Source organism: Tenrec ecaudatus, chromosome 15, assembly GCF_050624435.1.
Source record: "Tenrec ecaudatus isolate mTenEca1 chromosome 15, mTenEca1.hap1, whole genome shotgun sequence".
Lineage (NCBI taxonomy): Eukaryota > Metazoa > Chordata > Mammalia > Afrosoricida > Tenrecidae > Tenrec > Tenrec ecaudatus.
In genome coordinates, this window is record NC_134544.1 from 40,153,874 (window position 1) to 40,181,305 (window position 27,432).

At 43.2% G+C, this 27,432-nt stretch overlaps 1 protein-coding gene across 4 annotated transcripts in view; it reads left to right on the plus strand.

Annotated features, from left to right (window-relative positions):
• Positions 1 to 7,795: 7,795 nt before the first annotated feature.
• Positions 7,796 to 27,432, plus strand: part of RPRD1A (regulation of nuclear pre-mRNA domain containing 1A) — a 54,370-nt gene continuing 34,733 nt past the window's right edge. Inside the window, exon 1 of one of the 4 annotated variants that reach the window (XM_075532511.1) lies at positions 7,796 to 8,069. In XM_075532511.1, the coding sequence (XP_075388626.1) occupies positions 7,919 to 8,069 (151 nt within the window). In that variant the 5' untranslated portion in view covers positions 7,796 to 7,918. The remainder of the gene's footprint in view (positions 8,070 to 27,432) is intronic. The other 3 variants (XM_075532510.1, XM_075532509.1, XM_075532508.1) reach the window with 3 other exon arrangements.

Sequence of the window (27,432 nt, forward strand, 5' to 3'; positions counted from 1 at the left end):
CTAATTGATGGACATGGTATATCTATTTATTTAAGTCTGTACAATTTTTCTCTCATCGCTGTAACAATGGTCAGCACACAGATCCTGTGTATGTCTCGTTAGATTTCTACCCAACTCAGTGTACCCAGCTTTCTCCTATGAAGTCCCTGGTAGGTTTGAACCACCAACCAAGTGCTTAACCATTGTGCCACCAGGGCTCTGTTCAGTAAAGATTACGGTTTAGGAAACTATGGGGCAGTTCTACTCCGTCCTATTAAAACAAAGCCCCACAAACAAAATCCATTGCCAGCAAACTATTCTGAGTCGGAATAGATGGCGCACAATAGGTCCCATGTAATGGAACCAGTCTGCCGCCTTGTGGAATTTTAATGAAACTTCAAATTCTGCACATTTTAATGGTGACCAATTTATAGATTATGCCACTGAACTATTGTTGCGTATGGTTTGCTCTTTTCATGTCATTGTAAACAAGTGGTGGCATTTGAAGGTTTCTGCATGTAGCTCTCGGATGGGCCTGTGTTAAATGTAAACACTGCATACACAGCTAGCTGCCTACTTCTCTCTCCCCAAAGGGAAGCAGGCCTAGACCCTCACCACAACACTGCCAAGACCACCATCATCCTCTGAGGACTTCATCTAACAGATGGGTTTCCAGTGTCAACTTCCTTGTGGTCTCAGCAGCGGCATCTGATCTAGTCATTCACTCCGTCCTCTTGGAAACACGTTCTTGCTGTGGCTTCTAGAATATCACATTTGCAAGGCCCTTTCCCCCAAATCAAACCAAACCCATTGCCTCCCAGTTGATTCCTACTCAGCCCCTGTATAGCTCAGCGTGGAACGGCCTCAGAATTTCCAAGGCTGTAAATCTTAATGGAAGCCAAGAGGAGTTGACGGGTTTCAAACTGTCAACCTTTTGACTAGCAGCTGAGCACTTAACTGCACCACTAGCCTCCTTCACCCTCCCGCCAAGTCTAAATGTTGCAGCTTCTGGAGGCTCTGTTCTAGAGCTTTTTCCTACGCTCTACTCGAATCTCAAATCTCTTGCATTCTACAACTTTTCCCAACGTGACCTCCATCATCATTTAATGTTTCAGTTTGATAGGAGTGCCTTGTTTACTCTTCTCATCAGGGTTCAAACCAGTTTATTCCAGTTTGACCCATATAGGGAATTTGCATTTCTGCCCTAGCTAGTCCAAATCCACAGATGAATAAGATTGTCAAGTGATTGTTATATACAAGAATCACCTTGGGATCCTGTTAGTAGAATGGAAAAGCAAATTCTCAGCAGAGCGTCTAGCCTGAATGAACTGGTTCCAAACCTTGCTTCACATCCAGTCCGACTTCTCTTGACTCATATCTGGGGATGCTAGTGCTTGCTGGATCCCAGTCTGGGAAACTAAACTTTCCCAAAGTGAGCAACGTCATCCACTGGGGGCTCTAGAATGATCCAGGGGCCTGGATTATGGGCTGCAGCACACCAGTTTTTGATGCCAGAGGGGCTCTGGAGTAATTTTTTCTGAAAAGGGGGCAGGTAGGCCAAAAGTTTGGGGACCTATACTATATGGCAAACACTTGAGCCTGAAGAATGAATAAATCTGTCTTGGAAGACCTAAAGTCAGAATGCCTCTTAGAAGCGCAGATGGCGAGCTTCATCTCATACGTTGGACATATCGAGGGGACCATCTCTGAAGAAGGATGGAGAGCATGGTAAAGGGAGGGCCAGCGAAAAGGAGGAAGCCCCTCAACAACTGGGTTGACGCCGTGGTTGCATAACAATTGTGAGGATGGCAAAGGAGTGAGGCAGTGTTTCAGTGTGTTTAAAATAGAGTCATTAAGAGATGGAACTGACTCATCAGCACCTAATAACACTAATCTATCCCAGTTTGGCTCCATTAATCTGATTAGCGAAAGCAATAAAAAGTTCTCCTAATAAGCTGCTAGGTTAATTTTTCTAGTCTTTTGTTGAAGATTTTTGTATCCATTATTGGTTGATCTTTTTTCTTTTTATTATTGCCTTTGTTTTAGAAACTGAAAGAGCCTTTCTTTTCAGTACTTATTGACCATCCCATGAAACGCAAAGATAATTTATGTAAAAAATGAATTATTCCAAATTTGAGAAGATAAAAAGATTTTTACAAATCATTTTATTGGGGGCTCATCTCATCACAATCCACACATCCATCGTGTGAAGCACATTTGTACATTTGTTGCCTTCATCGTTGTTAAAACATTTTCTTTCTACTTGAGCCCTTGGTATCAGCTACTCGTTTTTTTCCCCTTCCTCTCCCACCCTCCCTCCCAAACCCTTGATAATTTATAAATTATTATTTTTTCATGGGGAAGACAAAAATTTTAAGTGTTATTAAGATTGTGGTAATGATTGTACAACTCCTCTTGATATGCTTGAACTATTGGATTGTATGAAATGTGGATTATGTGCCAATAAAACTTAAAAGAAAAATGTTTTCAGAAAAGTTATGAACATAAGTCATATATACCTAAGGGCAATACATAGTTGAAGGAAATAACTTGAAAACAATGTAAATAAGTATCAGTCCAATGGCCTGGTTTGGAAAGCCCTGGTGCACTTTACACAGAGCCCCGCCCACTGTCACTGACTGACGCAGTCACTCCAGAGACAGAGAAGGACGCTCAGAGTTTCCACGGGCAGCGAGAGCTTTACTGGAGGTGATCATCACATCGTTCTCCCAGGGACTGGCTGTGGGTTTGAACCTCTGACCTTTTGGTTAGGTAAGCATTTGACCATGGGGCTACCTGGGCTCCAAAGAACCAGAGTAGGAACAGCCAAGTCAGTCTGAGAACCCAGAAAGACAAGGAGTTATCACTTCTGCTGGCTGGCTCATGGAGAGCAAAATCTTCTTGGAGAGCAAAATCTTCTTGGAGACAGTTGTGTCTCCCAGAGCACTCTATTTTTCAGCCAAGTTCTCTGTGCAGTGACCACACAGAACTCACAGACAATGTTCACAAATAGGCATTTATTATGAAAGCTAACAGGTTGCACTTCAGGTGAGAAATGCTCAGGATACAGTTGTTCCATCAGGACATGTTACAAAGTCATTAAGCGCTGCTAATAAATGCCCACAGGGCATGCAACTCCACTGCAAGCCTCAACCCAAAGGCACTCAGCTTCACTTCTGTGGGTCAGCAAACCTAGCTCCCCAAACAACACTCTGAGGCAAGTCCAGAGCCAGCCTCCTGCCCCAAACCACTCAGCTGTACTTGTTCATCTGCATATTGCAGGTTGTTAAAAAAAAAAGTCTTCCTCCAATTGCACATTGTAAGCACGGAGGCTGGAAAGATCATTCTGTCTTAAGCTCCAGTTCCTGGCTCTGCTGCTGCTGTTCCTCTGCCAATCAGCTGGTGTCAAAGTTGTGTTCCTGGATCAAGGGTGTTCACTGTGCAGGAATCTGGTGGTTCGGAGGACATAGATCACGCCTGCCCTTAGGGGTAGTAAGACTATTGTGTAGTACAGAAGGTGTATTCATAAATGTATAGTCCAGCATATCTTACTCTCTAGTACAGAATGCACTCCGCTACACCCACAGGTGTATAGAGCCCACAGTTACGGGTAGAAGGATCATATTAATTGACTATAACTCAGCCCCTTCAGACTGTTCCCCCCAAAACTGAAAGGCCATTTGAAAGGAACACGCGATGCCAATTGCCTTGAGGATGCCAAAACTTCCCTTTGATATGGTATGAATCAAAGAGCACAGAATTCTGGGAAGGTTTACAGATTCTTCAAAATTCTATCGACCAAGGTGGAGGATATGCTGAGAATCAACAGTATCATATTTTGAAGTTTTTGTTTAAGAAAGGTGCCTTATGATTTTTTTAATTGTTTCATGAGGGGCTCATACAACTCTCATCACAATCCATACATACATCAATTGTGTAAAGCACTTTTGTACATTCATTGCTCTCAGTTGTCTTATGATTTTATAGCAACTTTTTACTTACCTTAGAAGGCAGGGGAACCCTAATACAGGTGCTTATAATGTGCAATTTGAGGAAGACTTATTAACCTGCCTTATGCAGATAATGCAGCCTTGTTTGCTGAAAGTGAGGAGGACTTGAGGCGCTTGCTGATGAAGCTCGAGGATTGCAGCCTTCAGTTTGGATTGCACTTCTATATTAAGAAAACCAAAATCTGTACACCTGGAGCAATAGGGAACATCATGATCTCACTGTCTTCGAGTTCAATACTGACTCAGAGCAGCAGGGTGGCATCATGATAAATGGAGCAAAGACTGACGTTGCCAAGGATTTCATTCTGCTTCGATCCATAATCGATGTCCACGGAACAGCAGTCAAGAAATCAAAGGCCATATTGCATTGGATAAATCTGAGGCACAAGATCTCTCTAAAGTGCTGACAAGCAATGATATAACCTTGAGGACTAATGTGACCTTACTCAAGCCATGGTATTTTCAATCACATTATATTCATGTGAAAGTTGGAGGCGAAATAAGGTAGACCGAAGAGCCATTGTGTTAGGATTCCCTAGAGAAATAAAACTAGGACAATAATGATTTTATAAATAAATATATGGATAGATATATGTAGTACAAAGGAATATAGCAGCTAATTAGTCCACACAGCAGTACAGAGGACTCAGTTCAACTCACTTGAGTGAAACAGTTAATATACTGGAAGTCCTTCAACTCACATCCAAGGTCAAGGAGGCAGACAGCTGAGTCTTCCACAGAGCAATACAGGCAGTTTGGCCACAGGCAGAAAACAGAAGAGTGGGTCACCAACAGTCAAGCCAGATGACAGGATCCAAGAGTCCCCAGCTCAAGCGATGTATATACACCAGCCGTGTGGCAAAGTAGGTCTCGAAGGAACCTCAAGGTCTAGCCACAGGGTCCATGGGTTGGGGGTTCCACAAGTAGTGTAGGTCGCAAGTTGAGGCAGAGAAGTAAGTAAGGCAGCCTCACACTGGTCCCATCACCAGAGAGCAAGAGAGAGAGAGAGGTGGGGCTCACCAAGTAATTTATTTCTTTGCCCTCCAATCACACTGTAACCTTATTAATCCCACATGTTCTTATTGGCCAGGTTGGCACAATAAACCTATCACAGCAATTGACTACAGAATTGAATTTTGGTACTGGTGAAGAATCTTGAAAGTATCATGGACTGCTAAAAGAACAAACAAATCTGTCTCGGAAAAAGTACAGCCAGAACTTTCCTTAGTGGCAAGGACGGTGAGACTTTGTTTCTCTTACTTTGGGCATGTTATCAGGAATGATCAGTCCTTGAAAAAAGAACATCACACTGGGTAAAGTAGAACCAAAAACAAACCAACCAAACTCACTGCCATCAAGTCAATGTTGGCTCATAGTGATCCCCCCACCCCCAGGGCTTTTTAAAGCTGTAACTGTTTATGGGAATAGAAATCCCAGTCTTTCTCCTGCAGAGCTGTGGGATTCAAACTACCAGCCATTTGGATTGCGGCCCAATACATAACCACTGCACCACCAGGGCTCCTGGCAAAGTAGAAGGGCAGTGAAGAGGAAGAACTTCAGGAGATGGACTGACACGGTGGCTGCAGAAATTGACTCATACAAAACCACTGTGAGGATAGTGCAGGGCCAGGCAGTGTGTCATTCTGTTGTACAAAGGGTCCGACTCGTCGGCACCTAACGACAATGGTCAAAGTACATGAACATTGTTTTTCAAAAGGGACTTAGGAATTCCTGTGGTCTTTTGTGCATCTCTCTGGAAGTTTCTCATATTCAGAACATGGCATTATCCATTTTGTGCGCATGTGTGAATTATCATAGTTAAGAAAAGTACTGTCAAAATCTAACGGCATAAATATGAGATTTCTGGCATTCATTTTGAATTATGTAAATGCATTACCATTTTCTCCTTTTAAAATCGGAAACAATATACATCTGCCTTACTAAAACTCACTGACATGGAGCTGATTTCCACTCATAGTGGCTCTAGGATGGAGGAGAATAGCCTCTGGGCTTCCGAGCCTGTAAATCTTCATGGAAGCAGAAAGCCTTCTCTTTCTCCAGCAGGATGACTGACGAGTCCAAAATGATCTTGTGGTTAGCAGCCTAACACGTAACCCACCAGGACTCCCTAGATCTGCCTCCTAAACCCAAACCCACTCAGTGCCCTCAAGCTGATTCTCAGAGCGAGCCTACAGGCAGGGCCCAACTGCCCCCGAGGGTTTCCAAGACTGTAGCTTGTGACAGGAATAGAAGGCCTCATCATCCTTAGCTTTCCCAGAGAAAACGACTTCTGTGGTGGTCTCAGCAATCTGTGGTGGTTGTTGGGTAGGCACTGAACCACTAATCGCGGGGTAGAAAGATGAGGCTACCTGTTCTCACAACAAATTACAGAACCTCAGAAAGCTTATATAAGGTCATTATGAGTCCGGCAAGATAGGGCTGTGGTCACAGGCAAACCTAAGGTATGGCAGGAATGGCAAGTGCCCTGAGCACCACTTGGGAGGGGGTGTCACTGAGCAGTCTTCATAGACCATCGCGGTGAGCCTCTGTGGGTCAAGGCTGACTGCAGTCTTGCTCTGCTGAGTCCTCTCACTTATCAATGAGTCATTCCAACTCATAGGTAGACCTGCCCCTGTGGGCTTATGGGGCTGTCACTCTTTACGGGAGTACAAAGTCTTATCTCTCTCCAGTGGAGCGGCTGAGTATAGAGAGAGAAAAAAGTGGGGGAAACTGTGCATATCATAGAACAATTTTCATCAGGGAAAACAAGGAAGGCACGATTGTTATTTTCATGCAGTGTCATGGGTGTTGAGTAAAAAGGTAAGAGAATTTGACTTGTATTTTTGAGCTAATATCATGGCAAACGTTATCTAAGACATGGGTGTCAGAACTTGGACCCCAGGGGCACAATTTCAGCACTTGCCATAGGTGCAATATTTTTCTCTTGGCAAGCCTCCGACTGTGGCATGCATTCTTCTAGACCTTGGGCTGTGCTTTTTCACATTCACGAATTCCTATAGAATACTAACTTTTAAAAAACCCAATGTTATACTACATTTTTCATTGGGCAATTGAAAACAAACACACACTCAAATGACTGGCTTTATCGATTTCTGAACCGATCACATAGATTTCCTAGTATGGATGTATCATTACAAATTCAGTTCTTCACCTGCTGAGAATGTCCTAACTTCTTACTGTCACTTCGGGAACATGTAGAGGATATGCCGTTGATTTCTCTAACATCAATAGTGTACTGCAGATTCCAGCAAAGGTGTATTTGGAAATTTCATTGATCATGCCAAATAGTCATACATAGGCTCTTCCAATTTACACGCCTCTAATAAACCCAAACCAAACCAAACTCATTGCCATCAAGTCGATTCTGACTCACAGCGACCCTGCAGGTGACAGTGTAGAAGTGCTCGTTATAGACAGCAACGCTTGGCTGGAGCAGGCAGCCTCCTCCGCTCCCGAGCAGCGGGTGGTGGGTTCGAACCGTACCTCAGTGCATAGTCCACTATACCACCAGGCTGTTCCGGGAGCTTGGATCACCCTGTCCTTGGCAATGACCATTTTCCTCGTGCAAAGTTGCAGGCCCAGCAAAACCTGCGCGGGCTCCCGGCCAATCCCGGGCAGCCCGCCCGCCATCCTCACACCTGCGGCGCTCAGGCCCCGCCCCTTCCGCCTCGCGGCCGCGGCCACGCCCCTTCCGAGCTTGTAGCTGGGGAGCGGGGCCTGGGCAGGCCTCTGACGTCACTGCCGGCCGGCCGCCATCTTGCTGGTCTGCGGCCCGGCAGGCTGTGGCGCCGGCGGTCCTGAGGGCGTGGGGAAGGGTGGGGTGAGGGGGCGAGGCCGCGACGAGGGCGGCGAAACTCTCCTCCCCGCGGCCCCGGCGCGTGGGACGGCGTGAGCGCGGTGTCGGAGGCATGTCCGCCTTCTCCGAGGCGGCGCTGGAGAAGAAGCTGTCGGAGCTGAGCAACTCGCAGCAGAGCGTGCAGACCCTGTCTCTGTGGCTCATCCACCACCGCAAGCACTCGCGGCCCATCGTCACCGTGTGGGAGCGGGAGCTGCGCAAAGGTGAGCACGCTCGCCTCGCTCCCCCGGCGCCCGCGGCTCCCCGGCGTCCGAGAGCGGGCTGGGCGCCGGCGCGGCTGTCCGCGGGGTCCGAGCCGACGCGTCGTGCCGAACGGAGCCTAAATTTAAATCTGGATTGACTGAGCGCCGGAGCTGTAGCCAGGTGTTCGGACGCCGCGTGCAGTTAGGGCCAAGACATTCCCAGCAGGCTGGTTGGTGCTCGAGCTGCTGGTGGATCGGACTGGTGGGCGGGGAAGGGCAGAGGTAAGGGGTGGGGGTGGGGGGCTACTTCCAGTTCTGTAACACGTATGTATACCTGATCCTGTAAAATGGAGAGAGGGACCTGCGTTTTAGAACTGGGCAATCTGTAAATGCATCATGCCGCGCGCGAGGAGGACCCTGGATTTGTGGGGTTTAGAGGCTCAAGATAGAGAAAGTTTCTTAACTTGTGGGATGGCAGGCACCGTACCTGAAAGACCAAGGGCTGCGATTAAGCGTGCTAAGGTCCCGCGGGTATGCTTCTGCGACTCACGTTTGATAGTGCTCTTGTAAATGAAGTCAACTTTTTTGAGCAGCTACCTGCCACTGAAGGTGGGTGCTGAGTCTGCCCAGCTGCCATATCTGTAAACAATTGGTTGCGTGTCAATGTGGCTGAAAAAAATCAGTTTTTATATTAATCCACTGGGTAAACTAGGAACTCAGTTGGTTCAGGTATCTTGATGAATCTGAGTTATTTATTAAGTATTAACAGTTTTAACAATTATTAATCAAAATAGGTACTTCTTTACCGAATCATGTGTTGATATGTGAAAATGTGGCCTGGGCTTAGTTGCCCTTTTCACACAAAATACACATGTGTATTTTCATGTGATTAGGAAGAGACATCACTCCCCAGAAGACATTGAGTTAGAACTCTATTTTTCAGTTTATAAATAAGTATACAGGTATTGGTTCTCAGTGAGAACTTAATTTGGGGGGAGCAGCCAAAAAGGTTTGCAGAACTTTGAAACATAAGGTGGGGAGTATCCATAATTGTGAGAACCCAGGAACTCTCTTTGCTTCTGGACCTTAGAATTCAAAATCAGCAACATGTTTATACTCACCCCTTCTGTCTTAGAACTCCCACGAATCAATGAGACAAGCAACCCCATAGAGAAAAACGACAGTGCTGTTGACAGGCCTTCCACATGAGTGGAAGCTGGAAAGACTAATAATTCATGCATGATTTTTAAAAATTTCATTTTATGTCCTCTCACCCTTATGGAAGCTAAAAATAGATGTCTTTGGAGTCCCTGGGTAGTGCAGATGGCTACAGTATTTTGCTGGTAACTGAAAGATAACGGATTCGACTCTACCCAGATGTGCCTCAGTAGAAAGGCCTGGTGATTTCCTTCCCCTCCTCCAGCCCCAAACCAGCTATTGAAAAACCCTATGGAACAAAGTTGGGTTCGGACCTATAAGCGGTTGCCATGAGTCAGAGGTGAATGGCTGGTTTTTTTTTTGTTTTAAACTGGCATGAGAACTCTGCTTGACCTTGGAAGAACTGCCAGACCTTTTCAATGACTGCACCCGTTTATATTTCCACCAGCAGGACATTAGAGTTCCAGTTTCTCTACCTCCTTAGAAACGTTTGCTTTTGATTACCTGTCTTTGATTTCGGCTCTTAATGGGTATGAGATGGATTCTCGCTTTAATACTGGAATGAACAGTAAGGGAGCTTTGGTGGCATAGTAGATGACGTATTGAGTTCTAACCACAAGGGCAACAGTTTGAACACACTGACTGATCTCTGAGAGAAAGATGAGGCTTCTGCTCACATAAAGCGTTATAGCCTCAGAAACCCAACAGAGGCAGTTCTTCCAGCCCTATAGGGCTGCTCTGAGTTGGAATTGACTCCATGGTAGTAGTTTTGGGTTGGTTTAGTAAAGAACAGTATTGTGTTTAAATCCATAAAGTATTTTAGATTCGTTAGGGCAGGCCCCAGAAGGGGGATTAGTGTTGCTTGGATTTGCAATTCTGTGGTAAGCATTTTTTTAAGTTCCCTTTGAAGAAATGTCTGTTCAGGTCATTTGGTTATTTGTCTTATTGCAGTCTCATTTGGAAAATTAGCCAGTTAATAAAACCTTATAGATCGCAAAGGTCCATTCCAGTTATGGAAATGGCCCAGTTGTTGTATAAGGAGTCAGGATGAGTTAGGAGCTTACTCAAGGGCAGCTAGCAACAATAAAAAGATTTTCTTTCTGAATTGTGTAGGTGGACGTTTCCAGAGCAAGTAAGCTTCCCATTCATTAATAGTTTTACGTACGTGTTTGCCTAACAGTGCAAAGGCTTCAGTGTAATGGCACTCCACCCACCACCTCTCTGCACCCCCCTTAGCCATTTATCCTTCTTTCCTGCCCCTTCCTGGCTTCAGAGCTTGGTTCGGGGCAAGTGCTGGCCTTTTGGAGCCCTGGTGGTATAGTGCATAACAAACTGGGCTGCTGTCGGCAAGGTCTGTGAAAGATGGACAACTTTGGGACCCCCACAGAGCAGTTCTGCTAGGTCCTGCAGGTCATTATGGGTTGGAATTGACAGCAGTGGGTTTGTGGTTGATAGTTATCTGGAGCAGGCTCTTTATAAGCATTGTATATTCCCGGCCTGACTGACTACTCCATGGATGCTGGCCCCTGGGAACGGAGCAGCAAGAATCCTCTTAAGTGTTCCAGATACAAGCCCCTTGCAGATCCATGATTTGTCATTTTTTTTCTCCTAATATTAGTTGTCTTTTTTCTTTCTTAAGGAGCCCTGGTGGTTGGTTGAGCATTGGACTCCTAATTGTACTTCAAATCCAACAAACTACTCCCTGGGAGAAAAAAATGAGATAATCTGCTTGTATAAAGATTTATAAAGCTTTGGGAACCCAAATAGGGTTGCTATGAGTCTGAAGTGACTGGATGCAGTGGGATTTGGTTTGATAGGTGCTTTCATTTATTTATTTATTTTTTGGTATGGAGTCTGGTAGTGCTCGTAGCGGCTAGCCATAAGGCCAGTGCTTCAAACCCACGAGCAGATTTCCAAAAGGAGATGAGGCTGTCTGCTGCTATAAAGATTTCCAGTCACAGAAACCTTACATTGATAGTGTCACTAGCATTTGGAATCTACCTCTGCCAGTGGGGTGCCTGCAAGTTGATCCCTGGGGTGGACTAGCTGACATTCTTTACGTATTCTATATCAGATCTGTGATTCACAATGTTTTTCTGCTATTCTGTGGACTTTTTCTTAAAGGTCTTTTGAAGGTGACTGTTTCAGACTCCTCAGTGGTTCTGTGTCAGTACTAGGCTGTCTTAGTTATCTAGTACTGCACTGTCTTGACTACCAGACCAGAAATAGCACAAGTAGGTAGCTTTGATGAACAAAAATTACTCTCTAATTTCTAAGCCCTAATTCAGGGAGCTGGCTCTCAGTTAGCCTCAGTGGAAGAGCCTTGTCTTAGCTCCTGTTGCTGGATTCGTTGGCAGTGTACTTGTGGGATCTCTCCTCCTTCATTTGCCATTGCCTGTTGCTCCACCTGCTTTCTGTATCTGAAGTGGTTGGTTAAGACACACCCCGTACAGTTAGTCTCACTAACATATTAAAGCCCCACTTCCAAATGGGGTTATCTACATTTATGTAGAAATTTGGGTTTACAACACATACTTTTGGGTGCCACAGTTCAATCCAGAAAATGAATGGAAAATATTTATGTAAGTCCTATATTTAGTTCATTGCTATAGAAATATTGACTGTAAATGTTCATGAATTTACAATACCAACAGTAACATTTAAGATCTTTTACACACATAATCACTACCAAGAAATCTTTTTTGCAAGAGTTGTAGAATATTACTAGGTTGAGCCAAACCAAATCAAACTCAACTGCCATAGAGTTGATGCCAAGAGTCATTGCAAAGAGCCCTGTTGCTCTGTTGGGAGCCCTGTTCCATAAGGTTTCACTGTGAGCCACAGGTCAGGAGTTCAAATGCAACAGCTGCTCCCTGGGAGAAAGCGGAGGCTCTCTGCTTCCATGAAGGCTTACCACCCGGAAAGCCTTTTTAGCATCGCTATAAATCAGAATGGATTCATGGAGAGTGGGTAGAGTGTTTGCAGGAGCCTTGGTAGTGCACTGGTTAATAAAGCACCCCTGGTACCCAAAAAGTCATTGCTTCAAACCTCCATCCCCTCTATGTAAGCGGAGGCAGTGTACGTCCCTAAAGATTACAGCCTTGCGAACCCTGTGCAGAATTCTACTCTAGTCTACTCAGAGTGGTAATCATCCCGTTTAGAATCCTTGCCCTTCGCTAGTCTGCTTTTTGTGTCTCAGCAAAACCAAGTACCTCAAACTAGTTTTTATAAACTCAAAATCACTACTATTGAGTTAATTCAACTCATAGAGACTCCTTGTGAGTTTCTGAGATTGTAACTAACTCTCGACAGGTGTAGAAAGTTTCCTCTTTCTCAGGCAGCTCAGTTGATGGTTTCGACCTGCTGATGTTATTGGTTATTAGCAACTCAGCACATAACCCATTATGCCACAGCAACCTCGTGTGACAAGTGACAGAGTGTAACTGTCACATCAGGTTTCCAAGGAGGCCTGATGGCGTAGCGGTTATGTGTTGGGTTGCAATCTGCAAGGTTGGCAGTTTGAAGCCACCAGCTTGGTTTTTTAGAATCTATATGGGAGCAGATTGCTAGACCTTGTGTGGAGCTGCAGAGTGGGTCTGACCACCCACTTGTTGGTTAGCTGACAACCACTTAACCATCATCTCACCCTTTAGAAACTGTTAAAACCCAGACTCACTGCCATCGAGTCGATTCCAACTCAGAGCAACCGGTGGGTTCCCAAGATTATGACTCTATAAGGGGGTAGGGACTCTCATCCTTCTCCCACGGCGTCTAGTGGTTTCAAACTGCTGACCTAGCAATTAGCAGCCCAATGCATAATCACTATGCCACCGGAATATCTTAATCCACCACTGTGTTAGTCTGGGTAGACTACAGAAACAAATTCATGGACACATGTGTATAAGAGAGCTTTATATAAAAGGTACAATAAGAAAGCATCCCAACCCAGCCCAGTCTAAGCCCATAAGTCCGATATTAGCCCATATGCCCGATACTAATCTTCAGAGTTCTCTTTAGAATCATGAAATACACACAATGACACTGAATGCAGGAAGATCACAGGCCAGTGGGTGGGAAGTCACTGGCAGTAGAAGCAGCTCATCACTCGCAGGGGTCTCCTCCAGTTCCTAGGGCTGCATCAGGGTAGGTCCATGTGACTTCTCAGGGATTTCTTGCCGGAAGTGAGTCTTGAGAGAGAGTCTTTCTTCTGCCTCCAAGAAGAAAAAAAATAAAGGAGTTCTCAGAATTCTCAGAAGGCCACGCCCACACAGAGGCTTCATAGGCTATGTATGACCCAATTGACAGACTATACACCACCCCTTCACTCTTAATCCTCTCAAGTCCCAAATTGACACCAGATGATGTAACTACCACAACCACTTACTTACTGTTTGTGTTTTGTTGGACATTGGGTAGTCCAATGATAACTACAACAAGAGTTGGTATCTTGATAAGATTTATTGTCTCGTGGGGAAGGCAGACAAGAAATACAAAACTGTAGATGTTTTGTGTTAGACTATTGACAAAGGAAAACTGTTGGCCATCTAATTCATCTCTGAGTAGGAGCCATGCAATATAAGACTCTGTGGAGGTAGTGGTAATATGTGAAGACACTGACTAGAGAAGTATTGTGGCCCCCCTGGGATGCCAGGTACTGGCTTTTCCAGTATTGGTAACAGCTAAAATATTAGATTGCTTAAAGTCCAGCTTTCTCTTGTTTGTAATCATTCATTAAAATAAGCAGGTTTTCCTTTTCAGCTACTTTAAAGCAGTTACAGTTATTAAAAAAGAAAGAATGAAGGGGTAATATGTGGATTAAACCCCTGGCAGATCTTTCTGACTATGGACCAGGATGAAGAATGCATTGGAAAGTGATTGTTGCATATGCAGTTTGTTTAAAATTTAGCACCCTGTCATCTTATGATCCATTTACATTTGTTGTAGTTTTTAATATTTTCTGCTTTTTTTTTCCAATTGAGGTCTTTATCTGTTTTGCTTCGTTATTGTTAGGTTTATTTATTTGTCGTCGTCGTCCCCCCCCCCCCCCCCCGGTGTTTTGCTGTGCATGAAACCCAGAATCTATACAGACAGTAACTGGATTAATGGTTCCTTGGGGATAGAGCAGGGGAGGTCGAGGGGAAATGGGGAGCTAACAATGAAGAAAATTTTCTAAAACAGATTGTGATTATGATTGGCCGACTCTTCTTGATGTAATTGAACTATTGTATGATACGTGAATTATATGCCAAAAAACTGTTGGGGGTGGGGAATCAGCATTTTGTACTGAGTATACTCCATCAGATGTCTTTAAGGTAGCGGTTCTCAACCTGTGGGTCGTGTGCAACCCCTTTGGGGGTCGAATGACCCTTTTGCAGGGGTCGTCTGATTCAAACACTAGCAAAATTATTGTTATGAAGTAGCAACGAAAATAATTTTATGGTTGGGATCACCACAACATGAGGAACTGCATTAAAGGGTGGTGGCATTAGCAAGGTTGAGAACCACTGCTTTCAGGGAACTACCCTGTTTCCTGGAAAGTAAGATATCCCCTGAAAATAAGACCTACGTAGCAGTTTTGCCTCTTGCTGAAATATAAGGCATCCCCCCGAAAATAAGACCTCCCTGAAAATAAGGCCCACTGAAGGTACCGTCACTCTGGACCATAGCAGAGGGCACCGCAGCTCAGCCAGAGCAGACAGGAAGTGCGGGGTCTCTTTTAATAAAACAAACAATAGATGTGTACCGTATTCTTCTTCATGGAAAAATAAGACATCCCCTGTAAATAAGACCTAGTGCATCTTTGGGAGCAAAAATTAGTGTAAGACATTGTCTTATTTTCGGGGAAACCAGGTAACCACTTCTCACTGCATTATGGCTTTGGGGAAGTATCTTTTGGTTATGAAGTAGCTCCTTGGGCTCCTTGAGATTATTGTCTGCCCGTTTCCATTTTCAACTGTTGTTCCATGGCTTTAACATACTGCCTTTGATGATGGTGCTTAAGTAGATCTTGAATTAACATTTACGTTCCCAATATGGCTTTAGAATTTGTGCGAGGTCTTGAAATAAATCAGGCATTTTCTTCCAACTTACTTGGTTTTAAGAAAATAGAAAGGTGAAATTTTGATTGCTTTAAAAACATCTAAAATTGTTCATCTTAAAATGAAGAAAATTATATTCAGAACTGACAGGTCATTGGCCTTTTTTTGTGCCTGTCCTGTCACTTGCTTCTTTCTTAGTGTTAAATTTGAACAATTAAGAATACTTTGTAAGAGCTTATACTTTTTAAGAGCTTATGTTTAAAACAGTTCTCGTCCAACTGCATAACTTTTATGAGTGGAAGCATGGTTTTACTTCATCTTTGAAGATGGGATGGCGTCTTTCTGTAAAGACTTAGTCTCAGAGGTCCCAGGAGCAGATCTACTCTGTTCTGTAGGGTCACTATGAGTTGGAATTGACTGGATGGACGTAGTTTGATCTCCCAGGGATGATGGACCATGTGCTGAGCACTAGGCCAGTTTTTATAACTTGAAGAGTAGTGTGAGAAGATAGGATACATGGTTTTGAGTTAACAGATTGTCAAATCTTCTGAAAACTTTACCCAAATTTATAACAATTTCCCTTTGGCATATAATGTGATTTTTAAAAGAGTTACCATTCTCTTCACATTTGCTTTTTGAAAAAAAATGATAATTTGGTGGTGGTCTTGCAGTTGACTTTAATTTTCTAATAAAATTTTGCTTCCTTTTGACAGTCTATAATATTATGTAATTTTTAAGTAATCTTAAATTTTCATTTGAAGTGTTTAAGTAGAATATGTTACTTACTCAGCAAATATTATTGAGCTTTTGTGTTAGTAGGTAATGGATGGTTCCGCAGATAAAAAGCTGACTTCATGGTGTTTCCATATAAACCAGAGAAATGTATTTTTGCTAAACTAGTAGCTATGCAGTGATACAAAGGAGAAATAAAAACCAACCTATGCAGTTTAGGGAACTGGAAGACTTCTTTGATTTGAATTTTAAATATTGGTAGAAATCAACAGGTACTGGTGGAGTAGTGGTTACAAGTTGGCCTGTGAACTGCAAGGTGAGCAGTTCAAATCTACCAGGTGCTCTGTGGGAGAATGATGGGCTTTCTGCTTCCAGAAAGATTTACAATCCCAGAAACCAAAAGGGCCAGTTCTACTCTGTCCTGTAGGGACATCGTGATTGACTTGATGACAATGGACTTTTATTGTTTGACATGAATATAAACATAATTCTTATTGTAATTGTTGAATATAGTGTTAGGTAAAACCACTTTATTTGATATTTAAACAGAATTTTAGCTCATTAGTCCTTTTGGCTGCTAAACAGGATAATGACAATAGATATCCTTTAACCTTTCGTGTTTTAAAATATGTTTAAGAGGAGAATGATTATTATTATTTGTTGTTAGGGTTAGGCCTAGGGTTAGGGTTATATTAAGGTTTAGGCTTAGGGTTCAGGTTAGGGTTAGGCCTAGGGTTAGGCTTACGGTTGGAGTTAGAGTTGGGGTTGGAGTTAGGAGTTCGGGTTAGGATTAGGGTTCAAGAGGAGAATGATTAGTCACCTTGCTGTCATCTAGTTTTGGAGGGCTGTGTGTGTGTGTATGTGTGTTGGATTATATTCTCTAGCAAAAATCTTCACTGCTATCAAGTGCCTATTAATCTTTTTTTAATCATTTTATTCCATACATACATCAGTTGTGTAAAGCACATTTGTACATTCATTGCCCTCGTCATTCTCAAAACATTTGCCCTCCAATGAAGCCCCTGACATCAGGTTCTCATTTTTTCCCCTCCCCATTACCCCCTCCCTCATGAACCCTTGATAATTTATAAATTATTATTTTGTCATATCTTGCCCTGTCCAACCTCTCCCTTCACCCACTTTTCTGTTGTCTGTCCTCCAGGGAGGAGGTCACATGTAGATCCTTGTAATCAGTTCCCCCTTTCCAACCCACTTCCCTCTATCCTCCCAGTATCGCCACTCACACCACTGGTCCTGAAGGGATCATCCGCCCTGGATTCCCTGTGTTTCTAGTTCCTATCTGTACCAGTGTACGTCCTCTGGTCTTGCAAGGTAGGATTGGGATCATGATAGTGGCGGGGGTGGGGGGGAAGCATTTAGGAGCTAGAGGAAAGTTGTATTTTTTATTATTGCTACATCGCACCCTGACTAACTCGTCTCCTTCCGAGACCCTTCTTAAGGGGGTGTCCAGTGACCTACAAATGGGCTTTGGGTCTCCACTTCGTACTCCCCCCCACCCATTCATTATGGGAAGATTTTTTTGATCTGATGATGCCTGATACCTGATCCCTTTGATACCTCGTGGTCATACAGATTGGTATACTTCTTCCTTGTGGGCTTTGTTGCTTCTGAGCTAGATGGCTGTTTATCTTCAAGCCTTTAAGAACTCGACACTATATTTTTTGATAGCCGGGCACCATCAGCTTTCTTCACCACATTTGTTTGCTTATGCACCCATTTGTCTTCAGCGATCATATCATGGAGGTGAGCACACAGTGATATGATTTTTTGTTCTTTGATGCCTGATAACTGATCCCTTCGGCACCTTGTGATCACACAGGCTGGTTTGCTTCTTCCATGTGGGCTTTGTTGCTTCTGAGCTGGTTGGCCCCTTGTTTACCTTCAATCCTTTCTAAGACCCCAGATGCTATATCTTTTGATAGCTGGGCACCATCAGCTTTCTTCACCACATTTGCTTGTTTACCCGCTTTGTCTTCAGCGGTTGTGTCGGGAAGGTGAGCATCATAGAATGCCAATTTAATAGAAGAAAGTATTCTTGCGAGCCTGCCCCTCATCGCCCAGCGCGCCGGGACGCAGGAAGTGTGCGCGCTCCTCGGCCGGTCTTGGCAGTCAGCGCCCCAGGCGGGCGCCTGCCGAGGCATCCCGGGCCACGGAGGACAGAGACAGGCCTCACCCCCATCCCCCCCGCGGAGGCGGCGGGGGTGGGGGGGTGGGGGTGGGGTGTCCCCAGGGAGATGCAATACTGTTTATGACCAGGAGGCGCTGAGAAAGCGGCCGCTGCGCACGGGAGGCTCTTCTTCCCCCCACGCCGTCGGAGCCCCTGTGCCCAAGACCCTCCAGCCTCGCCCACCCTCCAGCTCTGCCTTCACCTCTGCCACACCATGGGCGCCCAGGAAAATGCTCATTTCTGTGACTGTGTCGAGGAAGGTGGGGCCACCTGGCCAATCCCTTCGATAGTGGCACTTCGGAAAGCTTGCCAAGTGTTCGCTAGTGTTTCAGACGTTGGACTGAGTTTGCATCCAGCCTCTGATGCTAATTAACAGGGAGCCGTTGCGCTGCCTCTCTGAGCTTCTGGTTCCCCCATCTTTGAATCCAGTATGGTAGTCACCTCATAGGTGATCGTGGGTAACATGAGACCTGACACCATAGGTGAAAGTTAGGCAGTGTTAAACAATAATTTGTACCTCCTATTATAAAAGGGTAGCTGAGTATAAGTATCTAAAACTAAAAACGGTTTTTTTTAAAAGCGCGAGAAAAGGAGAGGCAGTGTAAAGTCAGAATTATGATATGATGCGCCCACCTTCTATAATATTGAAATCGCTGAGTTTATGGCCATCCTGTGAATGTCCACTGATCAAGACCCTATCTAAGGCACAACTCTTTTGAAGGCAAGGAAGAGAAAGAAACTTTGAAATGACATTGATATTAAAAACTTCAGACGGCGAAACAAAATGAACAAAAGAAATACTTGTTGCTTGGGTTGATTCTTGAGACCCTAGCCCAATTTTTTTTTAAGTCAACTGGGAATGTGCCAGGGCAAGGTGTTTATTCCTGAAAGGAGTATGCCCTTTTAAAATAAAACTTCCCTCTTCTTAAAAAAAAAAAGAAAAAGAAAGTATTCTTGCATTGAGACCCAATGTCCTTCTGCTACCTTAATACTAACCCTATAAATATAGGCACATAGATTTGCTTCCCCATCCTCATATATAAATATATTTGCATATGTACATGTCTGTCTCTAGACCTCTATAAATGCCCTTTGCCTCCCAGCTCTTTTCTCTATTTGACTTTCCTCATGGCCCACTATCATGCTCAGTCCCTACTAGGGTTTCAACAATTCCTCTTGGTTACATTATCCTTGATCATGCCCTACCAGGCCTCCCAAACCCTCCTCACCACCGATTTGGATCACTTGTTGTTCCCTTGTCCCTGGGTTTGTTAACACCACTACCTTTACCCTTTTCCCCTCTCCCAGGTCCCCCTGGAACTGTCGGTCCCATCGTTTTTTCCTCCAGCTTGTTCATCTAGCCTATCTTACTTAGATCTGCAGAGATGACACGCACAAAAACAAGACAGAGCAAAACCAAGGAATAATATGCAACAAAACAACAACTAACCAATGACCACAAAACAAAACACAACAAGAAAGAAAAGCTTGTAGTTCAAGGATTGTTTGTTGGCCTCTAGGAGTGTTTTCTAGGTCAATCTGTTGGGGCACCACGCCCTAGCCCCAAAGTCCACTTTCAGCATTCACTGGGGACCTCGCCACTCCATTCCCTTGCAGTTCTGTTGCACCCCCTTCATGTTTTGCCTCAGTGTGGTAGGATCAGATCCGGTGCAGTTCCCACACTGTGTCTCTGGTGTTGTCGCCTGTAGGGCTATGGGTCAGTAAGGGACGTTATGTCTCCTAGTGGGGCCAGCCATGTGGTCCTCTCTGTGGATTGGCTGCTCTAATTGGGAACATCCTCCTTACGCCTGGTGGGCCAGGATGTGCTCCACTCTCTCCTCCTCCCCCTTCATCTGCTTCCATGTGCTCAGATTCAATGCCGTCCTTAGAAATAAATTCTTCTGGGGGGAGGGGCAGGTGTTTACTTAGTGGTTGGGGATGGGGCCAGCCCCCCACATCTCTCCACTGGTTCCCTATTCCACACCGGCTGGCCTGTTGCATTCACATATTGGAGCACTGGGCTGAATGAAGTCTGGTCCTTTTTCCCTGTGGAGATATAAACAATACCCTCCCCTTGGGTGGGTTAGTGCCCTCTGTCCCCGCTACCCATTTCTTTATTATTATTATTAATAATAATTATTTTCCTTTCCCCACCTCTTTTTGAGTTGTCTACCATGTGTATCCCTGTATTTGGTCTGGTCCCTGCCATATTCCTGGGGTCCTCACCCAAGGAATGTTTATATACAGTGGCTTTTTCCCTATGCCCCATTTGCATTTTTTTTTTTTAAAGCTTACCTCAGTGGACCTGGACTTCTTTCCATCCATCCTTAAGCCAATGCTATCTTGGGGTCTGGTCTGTTTTCTCTTTGTTGCCCTCTGGGTTAGGTTGTTCTATGTGGAGGTCTCCTATTTGTGCTTGGTGAGTGTTCTTCTGCCCACACTGGGTCAGCAAGGATCTTTTGTAGGACTGGGTTTCTTCTAACGTATTCTTTGAGTTTTTCCTTGTCTGGGAGGATCTTCTCCGTCTATCTTGATAGATATTTTGTGCCTATTAATTTTGCCTTTCCTTCTTGCCTTTCATTTTTTTAGGATTGCCCCAATCCCTTCAGTCTGTAACAGAACTTTTATTTAAGTTACCATGTTTATGTTAAATGCTTAAAATTTTCAAACAAAAAAAATCCGTATAAAAAGATTAATTAATATATATATATATGCATTTATTTTCCCTATGAGTCTGATGGCACAGTGGGTTAAGAGTTGGGCTGCTAACTGAAACATCAGCAGCCCCAAGCCACCAGCTTCTTTTCAGGGGGAAAAGTGAGGCTTTTCACTCTTGTAAAGATTCATAACTTTGGAAGCCCTTAGAGGCAGTTTTACCTTGTTTTGTAAGGTCACTATGAGTTGGAATCAACTTGCTGTTAGTGAGAGAGAGGCAAACAGACAGACATATGCTTCCATACACATGTAATGTGTGTAATAATGGGTTGTGCTCATAATTTTAAATTTAAAAATGTTAGGAGGGGGTCGAAAAAGAGGCGTAAGATTCCCTCCCACTCCAGTTCCCTACCAATTTTCCTGTCCATTGTCACATCTGTTAAATTTTATGTACTCCTCCGAAATAAGATGCAAGTGTACATCGCTTAGCATTTGGGCAACTTCCTACTACATATACTTCCACCCTTGGAAGTTTTTGTTTTGTTTTTTAAGGAGAAACTCTCTTTTCCCATAATCAGTCACAGTCTCCAAAACCAGTGAGTGTGGTTTGGGAATGGTTGTAGAAGGAGCCCTGATAGATCAGTGGGCTTAACTAGTGCTCTGCAGTTTAAACCCCACCAGAGTTTCTTCAGGAGGGAGAAGAGGCAAACCCTGTGGAGCAATTCTCCACCCTTGGATGGGCCTCTGTGAGTGAGAATAGATTTGACAGCACCTAACAACAATAACAGTGGTTTTTAAAGGATTAATGGCGAAAATATCATTTTTCAATTTATTCTAGGATTTTTTGAAGTCCTTATAAATTTTTCTGTGCTTTTTCTTTTTAATACACCTTGCATGTTGTTAATAACATGTACTAAAGGTGCTGCCTCATTTTTAAAAAGGACTTGCTGTATCCATATTTATAGTTTTTAAATATGTAACCTTTCCTTTAGTGATATATTATGTTCAGAATGTATCTTTTTTTGGTTTTACAATTTGCAACTACTAATTTATGTGACTTAAATATTCTAGTTATCTTTTCCGCTGGCAATTGAATAGGCCTTGATTGAACTGGTAGACATTGGTGGATCAAGCTTTGTTTAAAAAAAATCATTTTTTTACCCCCATCTATTGTCTATTGGGACAACTTCAATTCTTAGTCAGACTGCCTTCAGCTCTATCTTACTTTTTACCACTAGTTTGTGTGAAGCCCAAAGAACAGCCAGAGAGAAAAGTCTAGGTTTCTGCCAGGTCTTCCAGGCCAGTGTCTGGCACTCCAGATCCCTCTTGTAAGTCCTTTAAAGCTTTACTCCCTCAAGTCATCTTCCTCTCTTTCCGGTCTTCCTGCTGATTGCCTGTCCATTGCCCATTGTCCCAGGCAGCTGTGGTTATTTTATGAGCCAGCTTCAGAAAGTTTGTAAGCAAATGAAATGAAAAGATAATGAAAATTTTCCCACAAATAATTTGAAGGCTTCTCCTATGCCTTTAAATGCTGCCTGAGAAGCTACTTTAGCCTAAAGGGGTGTGACTGAGGCTAAAGTGCACAATTACAGTATTTGCAGATAATTGTTTACATTGAGCCCTCTGGCACGAGTAAGCCTTATGAATGTGGGCCTTTGCCCTCGTGGGAGCTAGGGCAACATATGGGCAAGTAGAAAGACCACAGACTTTCTCACTGAAATTTAGCCATTTCTCTTTTCAATGAGCTTGCCATGGCTGCTGTACATTTTTTGTGTAGATTTCAGAGTTGGTTTTTTTTTTTTTTTTCAGAGTAGATTCTGTTATTTTTGGCCATCTGGTTGCTTTAATAGAAGGACTGTTGGGCTTCCTTACTTGGTCTTTTTCCAGTCTTAGTCTTACCTCCCAAGTATGTTTTCCCCCCAATAAATCATTTTATTGGGGGCTTTTACAACTCTTATAACAATATATGCCATCATCATTTTCAAAATATTTTCCTTCTGTTTGAGCCCTTGGTATCAGCTTCCCGCCCCACCTTCTACCTTCATAGACCCGTGATAATTATAAATTATTGATATTTCCATATCTTACACCACCCACAGTCTCCCTTCGCCCATGTTACTGTTGCTCGCCCCCTTGGGAGAATTATATGTCAGTCATTGTAGTTGGTTCCCCATTTCTCCTTTCTCCTCCCACTTTTCTAAGTACTTTTAACATGCCATTACAGAGCCCTGGCAGTATAGTGGCTATACATTGGGCTTCTAACCACAAGGTCAGTAGTTCAAAACTACCAGCTGCTCCTCAGAGAGAAAGTTGAGACTTTCTGAGAGAGAGAGAGATGCGAGGAGTTACCATCTCAGAACCCCACAAGTGCTGTTAGGGTCACTATGAGTTGGAATCTGTTGGATAGCAGTGAGTGTCTTGTGTTTTGTTTGGTATGCGTGTAGTGGTGTGCTCACTGAGTTTCTAACCACCTTCCAGGCCAAGGTCAGAGGGGAAGATTGAGACTGTCTACTTCTGGAAAGACTGAAAGTCTCTGAACCCAGAGGGGCAGTTCTACCTGCCCTAGAGTCACTGTAAGTGTGTATCATCTGCGTTTCATGGTTCTGAAGATCTGCACCCATTCTTTCATTCCTTAGGCACACAATAGACAGTAAATATCTTACCGTATATACTCGAATATAAGCCGACCAGAGTACAAGCCGAAGTACCTAATTATTACCTGGGAAACCAGAAAAACTGATTGACTCGAGTATAAGCCTAGGGTGGAAAATGCAGAAGCTATTGGTGAATTTCAGTAATCAAAACGAATGAAAATATTACTAAAAATTGAAGCTCAGTGGGGTAATGTATTTAAATATTTATTTTAAATAAAAAAACATAAATAAAAGGACAAGTCATTTAACATTAGTAAACCAGAACAGTCCGTGGAAAATAGGTTCAACAGAAACAATAAGAGTACTATTCCTTGAGTTCAATCAGCAACCAAGCTAAAATGTAAAGAGTTAAAATCCTTCAAAACTGGATTCCTCATCATCATCCGTATCCCAATGCAGACTTCAGCTGGTGTGAGGTCATCATAGACGCTGTCCTCACTGAGATCGCCGTCATCACCATCACTGCTGTCATTTTCATACAAAGCACAGTCTTCACTGCCATCCATAGCATTACTAATGCTACATTTCTGGAAGGCACGTTGCACTGTGTCTTCTGGAATGTCTTCCAATGCATCTCGAACTCACTTTGCTATTAACTCTACGTCAGGCTTCATGAGATTTCCTCCTTTTGTTAGTCGGGTTTGACCAGATGACATCCATTCATGCCATATCCTTCGCACACAGTGTTTAAAAGGCTTATTCAAAGATACACGTCATAGGATGGCCCTGATTGGTTAGATGTGAGTAAACAAACATTCAAAGCCCTGCAGTGTCAGCGGGGCTTTGAATGAACAGCGGAGAAACAGCAATCACCTGCGAGATAACGGGCGCTCATCCTGTTACCTGGGGGGGGGGGGGGGGCTAGCGAGATGTTTCACCTCGCTGGGGTACCACTGACCCGTGTATAAGCCGAACCCCAGTTTTTCAGCACATTGTGCTGAAAAAAACTCGGCTTATTCTTGAGTATATACAGTAAGTAAATTATTGAATGAATTTTGGAAAGTATATTGAAACTGAGACTTTTAGAGCTGTATGAGGTACGGTGTTTTAGCTTTCTTTTAAAGAAAGTGTGTGATTTAGGAAACCGCTGCCATCTTAAGTCAAATAATGAACTCCTGAGTGTAAACATCCTGGTCTCAGAACAATCTGGTTGGGGGGGCAGAATGTCTGCCCTTTTCATCTAGTTTTGTTTGACTTCTTTTTAAAAAGTGTGTTTAAGGAACCCTTGTGGGTGATGAGACATTTAGGGATCTACAAGGTCAACATGATTTTTACAATGCTATTAAGACACCTCCCTCCGATGGTGCAGAAGTAGAGGGGAGTACAAACTGTACTAACATTAAGGCAGGCAGAGCCTGACTGGCTCTGTTTTCTATACCACATACACATTGTAGAGAAATGTGCCTGATTCCCTTGATGTTGTCAGTAAAGTAGGATAAATTACTCGTATTAGGACACCTTGGCTCTTTGCAGGGTTTTTGGTAATCCCTATGGCAAAATGAAAAGATACGTAAAACACTTCTGTATGCTGAACATCCTGGATTAACAACACCTGTATGATGGAGTGAGTTGTGAGCCTTTGTCATGTGACACCCTTTTTATTCAAAAGAACAACAAACAGATGATGGGTATGAGTGTTTGGAAAGGTGTTTCTTAGAAGTTAATAGAGTGAGCCTGACACTTCAAGGAAAACAATTGCCAGTATTTGTCACCCATGATAAAATTCGAGTTTCCAAGCAAAAATTAGAATTTTGGAGAACTTGTATGTGCCTCCAGGAACATGATAGCTTCTACTGTGTTTTTAGTGAAAGTGTGCTCAGCATCCTAGGTTTACCATTAACAATTTGTGTACATATTATTGAGTGACATTGGTTATATGTTTCAATGTCTCAATATATCAACATTTTCATTGTCATTAATGTACCTCCCTTTCGGAGCCAACAAACCCAGGGACAAGGGAACAACAAGTGATCGATGGTGAGAAGGGAATAGAATGCCTGGTGGGGTTTGATAAAGTGAAGTACAGCTGAGAGAAATTACTGAAAGCTGAATGAAGGTTGAACATGATAATGGGGCAGGAGGAAAGTAAAAGGAAATAGAGGAAAGAACCAGGAGGCAAAAGACATTTATAGAGGTATAAAGACAGGCATATATATCTATAAATATATGAATATATAATGATAGGGATATAGGCTATGTGCATATGTTTATAGGTTAAGTGTTGAGGTAGCAAGTGGACATTGGGCCTCTACTCAAGCCCTCCCTCATCGCAAGAACACTTTGTTCTAATAACCTGGAATTCTGTGGTGCTCACCTTTCGAACACATTGCTGAAGACAAAATGGGTGGATAAGCTAATGGGTTAAGAAAGCTGATGGTACCCAGATATTACAAGATATAGCGTCTGGGGTTTTAAGGACTTGAAGTTAAATAAATGGCCATCTAGCAGCGAAGGAGCATAGCCCACATGGAAGAAGCACACCAATCAGTGTGATCATTAGGTATTGACAGGATCAGGTATTAGGCATCAGAAGACCCAAAACAACCATTTCAATGCAAACGAAGGGTGAGGAATGGAGACCCAAAGCCCATCTGTAGAAAATTGGACATCCCCTCACAGAAGGAAGGCTCATAGGAAAGGGAGGAGCCAGCCTGGGTGCAGTACAGCACCATTGAAACACACAACATTCCTCTAGTTGTGGTTCTCAGTGCTGCAACCCTTTAATGCAGTTCCTCATTTTGTGGTGACCTCCCAGTCATAAAATGATTTTTGTTGCTACTTCATCACTGTCATTTTGCTACTGTTATGAATCGGGCAACCCCCCAAAGAGGTTCAAAACCGCTACTCTAGTTCTTTAATGCTTCCTTCCCCCCACTATCATGACCCCAGTTCTAAACAAATCTGGCTAGACTAGAGCATGTACACTGATACAAATAAGAACTCTGGACACACAGAATCCAGGACAGATACACTCTCAGGACCAATAATGAGAGTAGCTTTACCTTGAGGGTAGGGGGAAAGCAGAAGTCTTCATGTGAAAGTTTTTAACGAAAAACACTTTTTTGTGCTTGACACATGGATGTATGTATGGATTGTGATGAGAGCTGTATGAGCCCCAATAAAATGATTTTTTTAAAAGAAAGAATTTTTTTAAGTTAAAATTTTAAGAAAAGTCCATGTACTCTTTATGTATTTTCTTCCATCACAGCCAGAATAGTCTTGTAATTACAATTGAGGTGCAGAACACTTCCTACTCTTCCCCTTTTATAACCACATTCTCTTTTCTCCTACTCTACATCCTTCTTAATAGCAGTTTGTCAATTTTTTCTTTTATGGATTATACTTTTGGTGCTAAATCTAGGACTGCCTAATAATAGATTTTAAAGATGTTCTCCTGAGTTTTGTTCTAAAAGGTTTATAGTTTTAAGTACGTGATCCATATTGAGGTCATGTTTGTGTAAGTTTTTCCCCACTGATGGATGTTGAGTTGCTCTGGCCTTATTTGTTGAGAAGGCTATCCTTCCTTCTTAGCATTGCTTTTGTACCTTTGTCCAGAGTTTTTTGGGCAGATTTATGTGGGCCTATTTCTGGGTTCTCTGTTTTATTCATACAACTATAGCCTCACCCGTGCCTTGTACTTTTGATTATTGTGCCTATATAATAAGTCTTGAGATCAGGTAGACATTTTTTTTCAAGTAGGCTTTTTTCATATTTTTATTTTCCTTATTCAACTGTGTTTTAATTATTCTAGTTTCTTTGCTTTTCCTTACAACTTTTCGAATGATATTTTTTTTCTGTATCCAAATTATCTGGGATTTTGATTGGAATCATTTTAAACCTGTATAGTGACTTAAAGAAAATTTTTGTCCTTACTGCATTGAGTTTTCCAATCCATGAACATAGTACTTCCCTCTTTCATTGAAATTTTCTTTGATAACTTTTCATCATTGTTGGATACT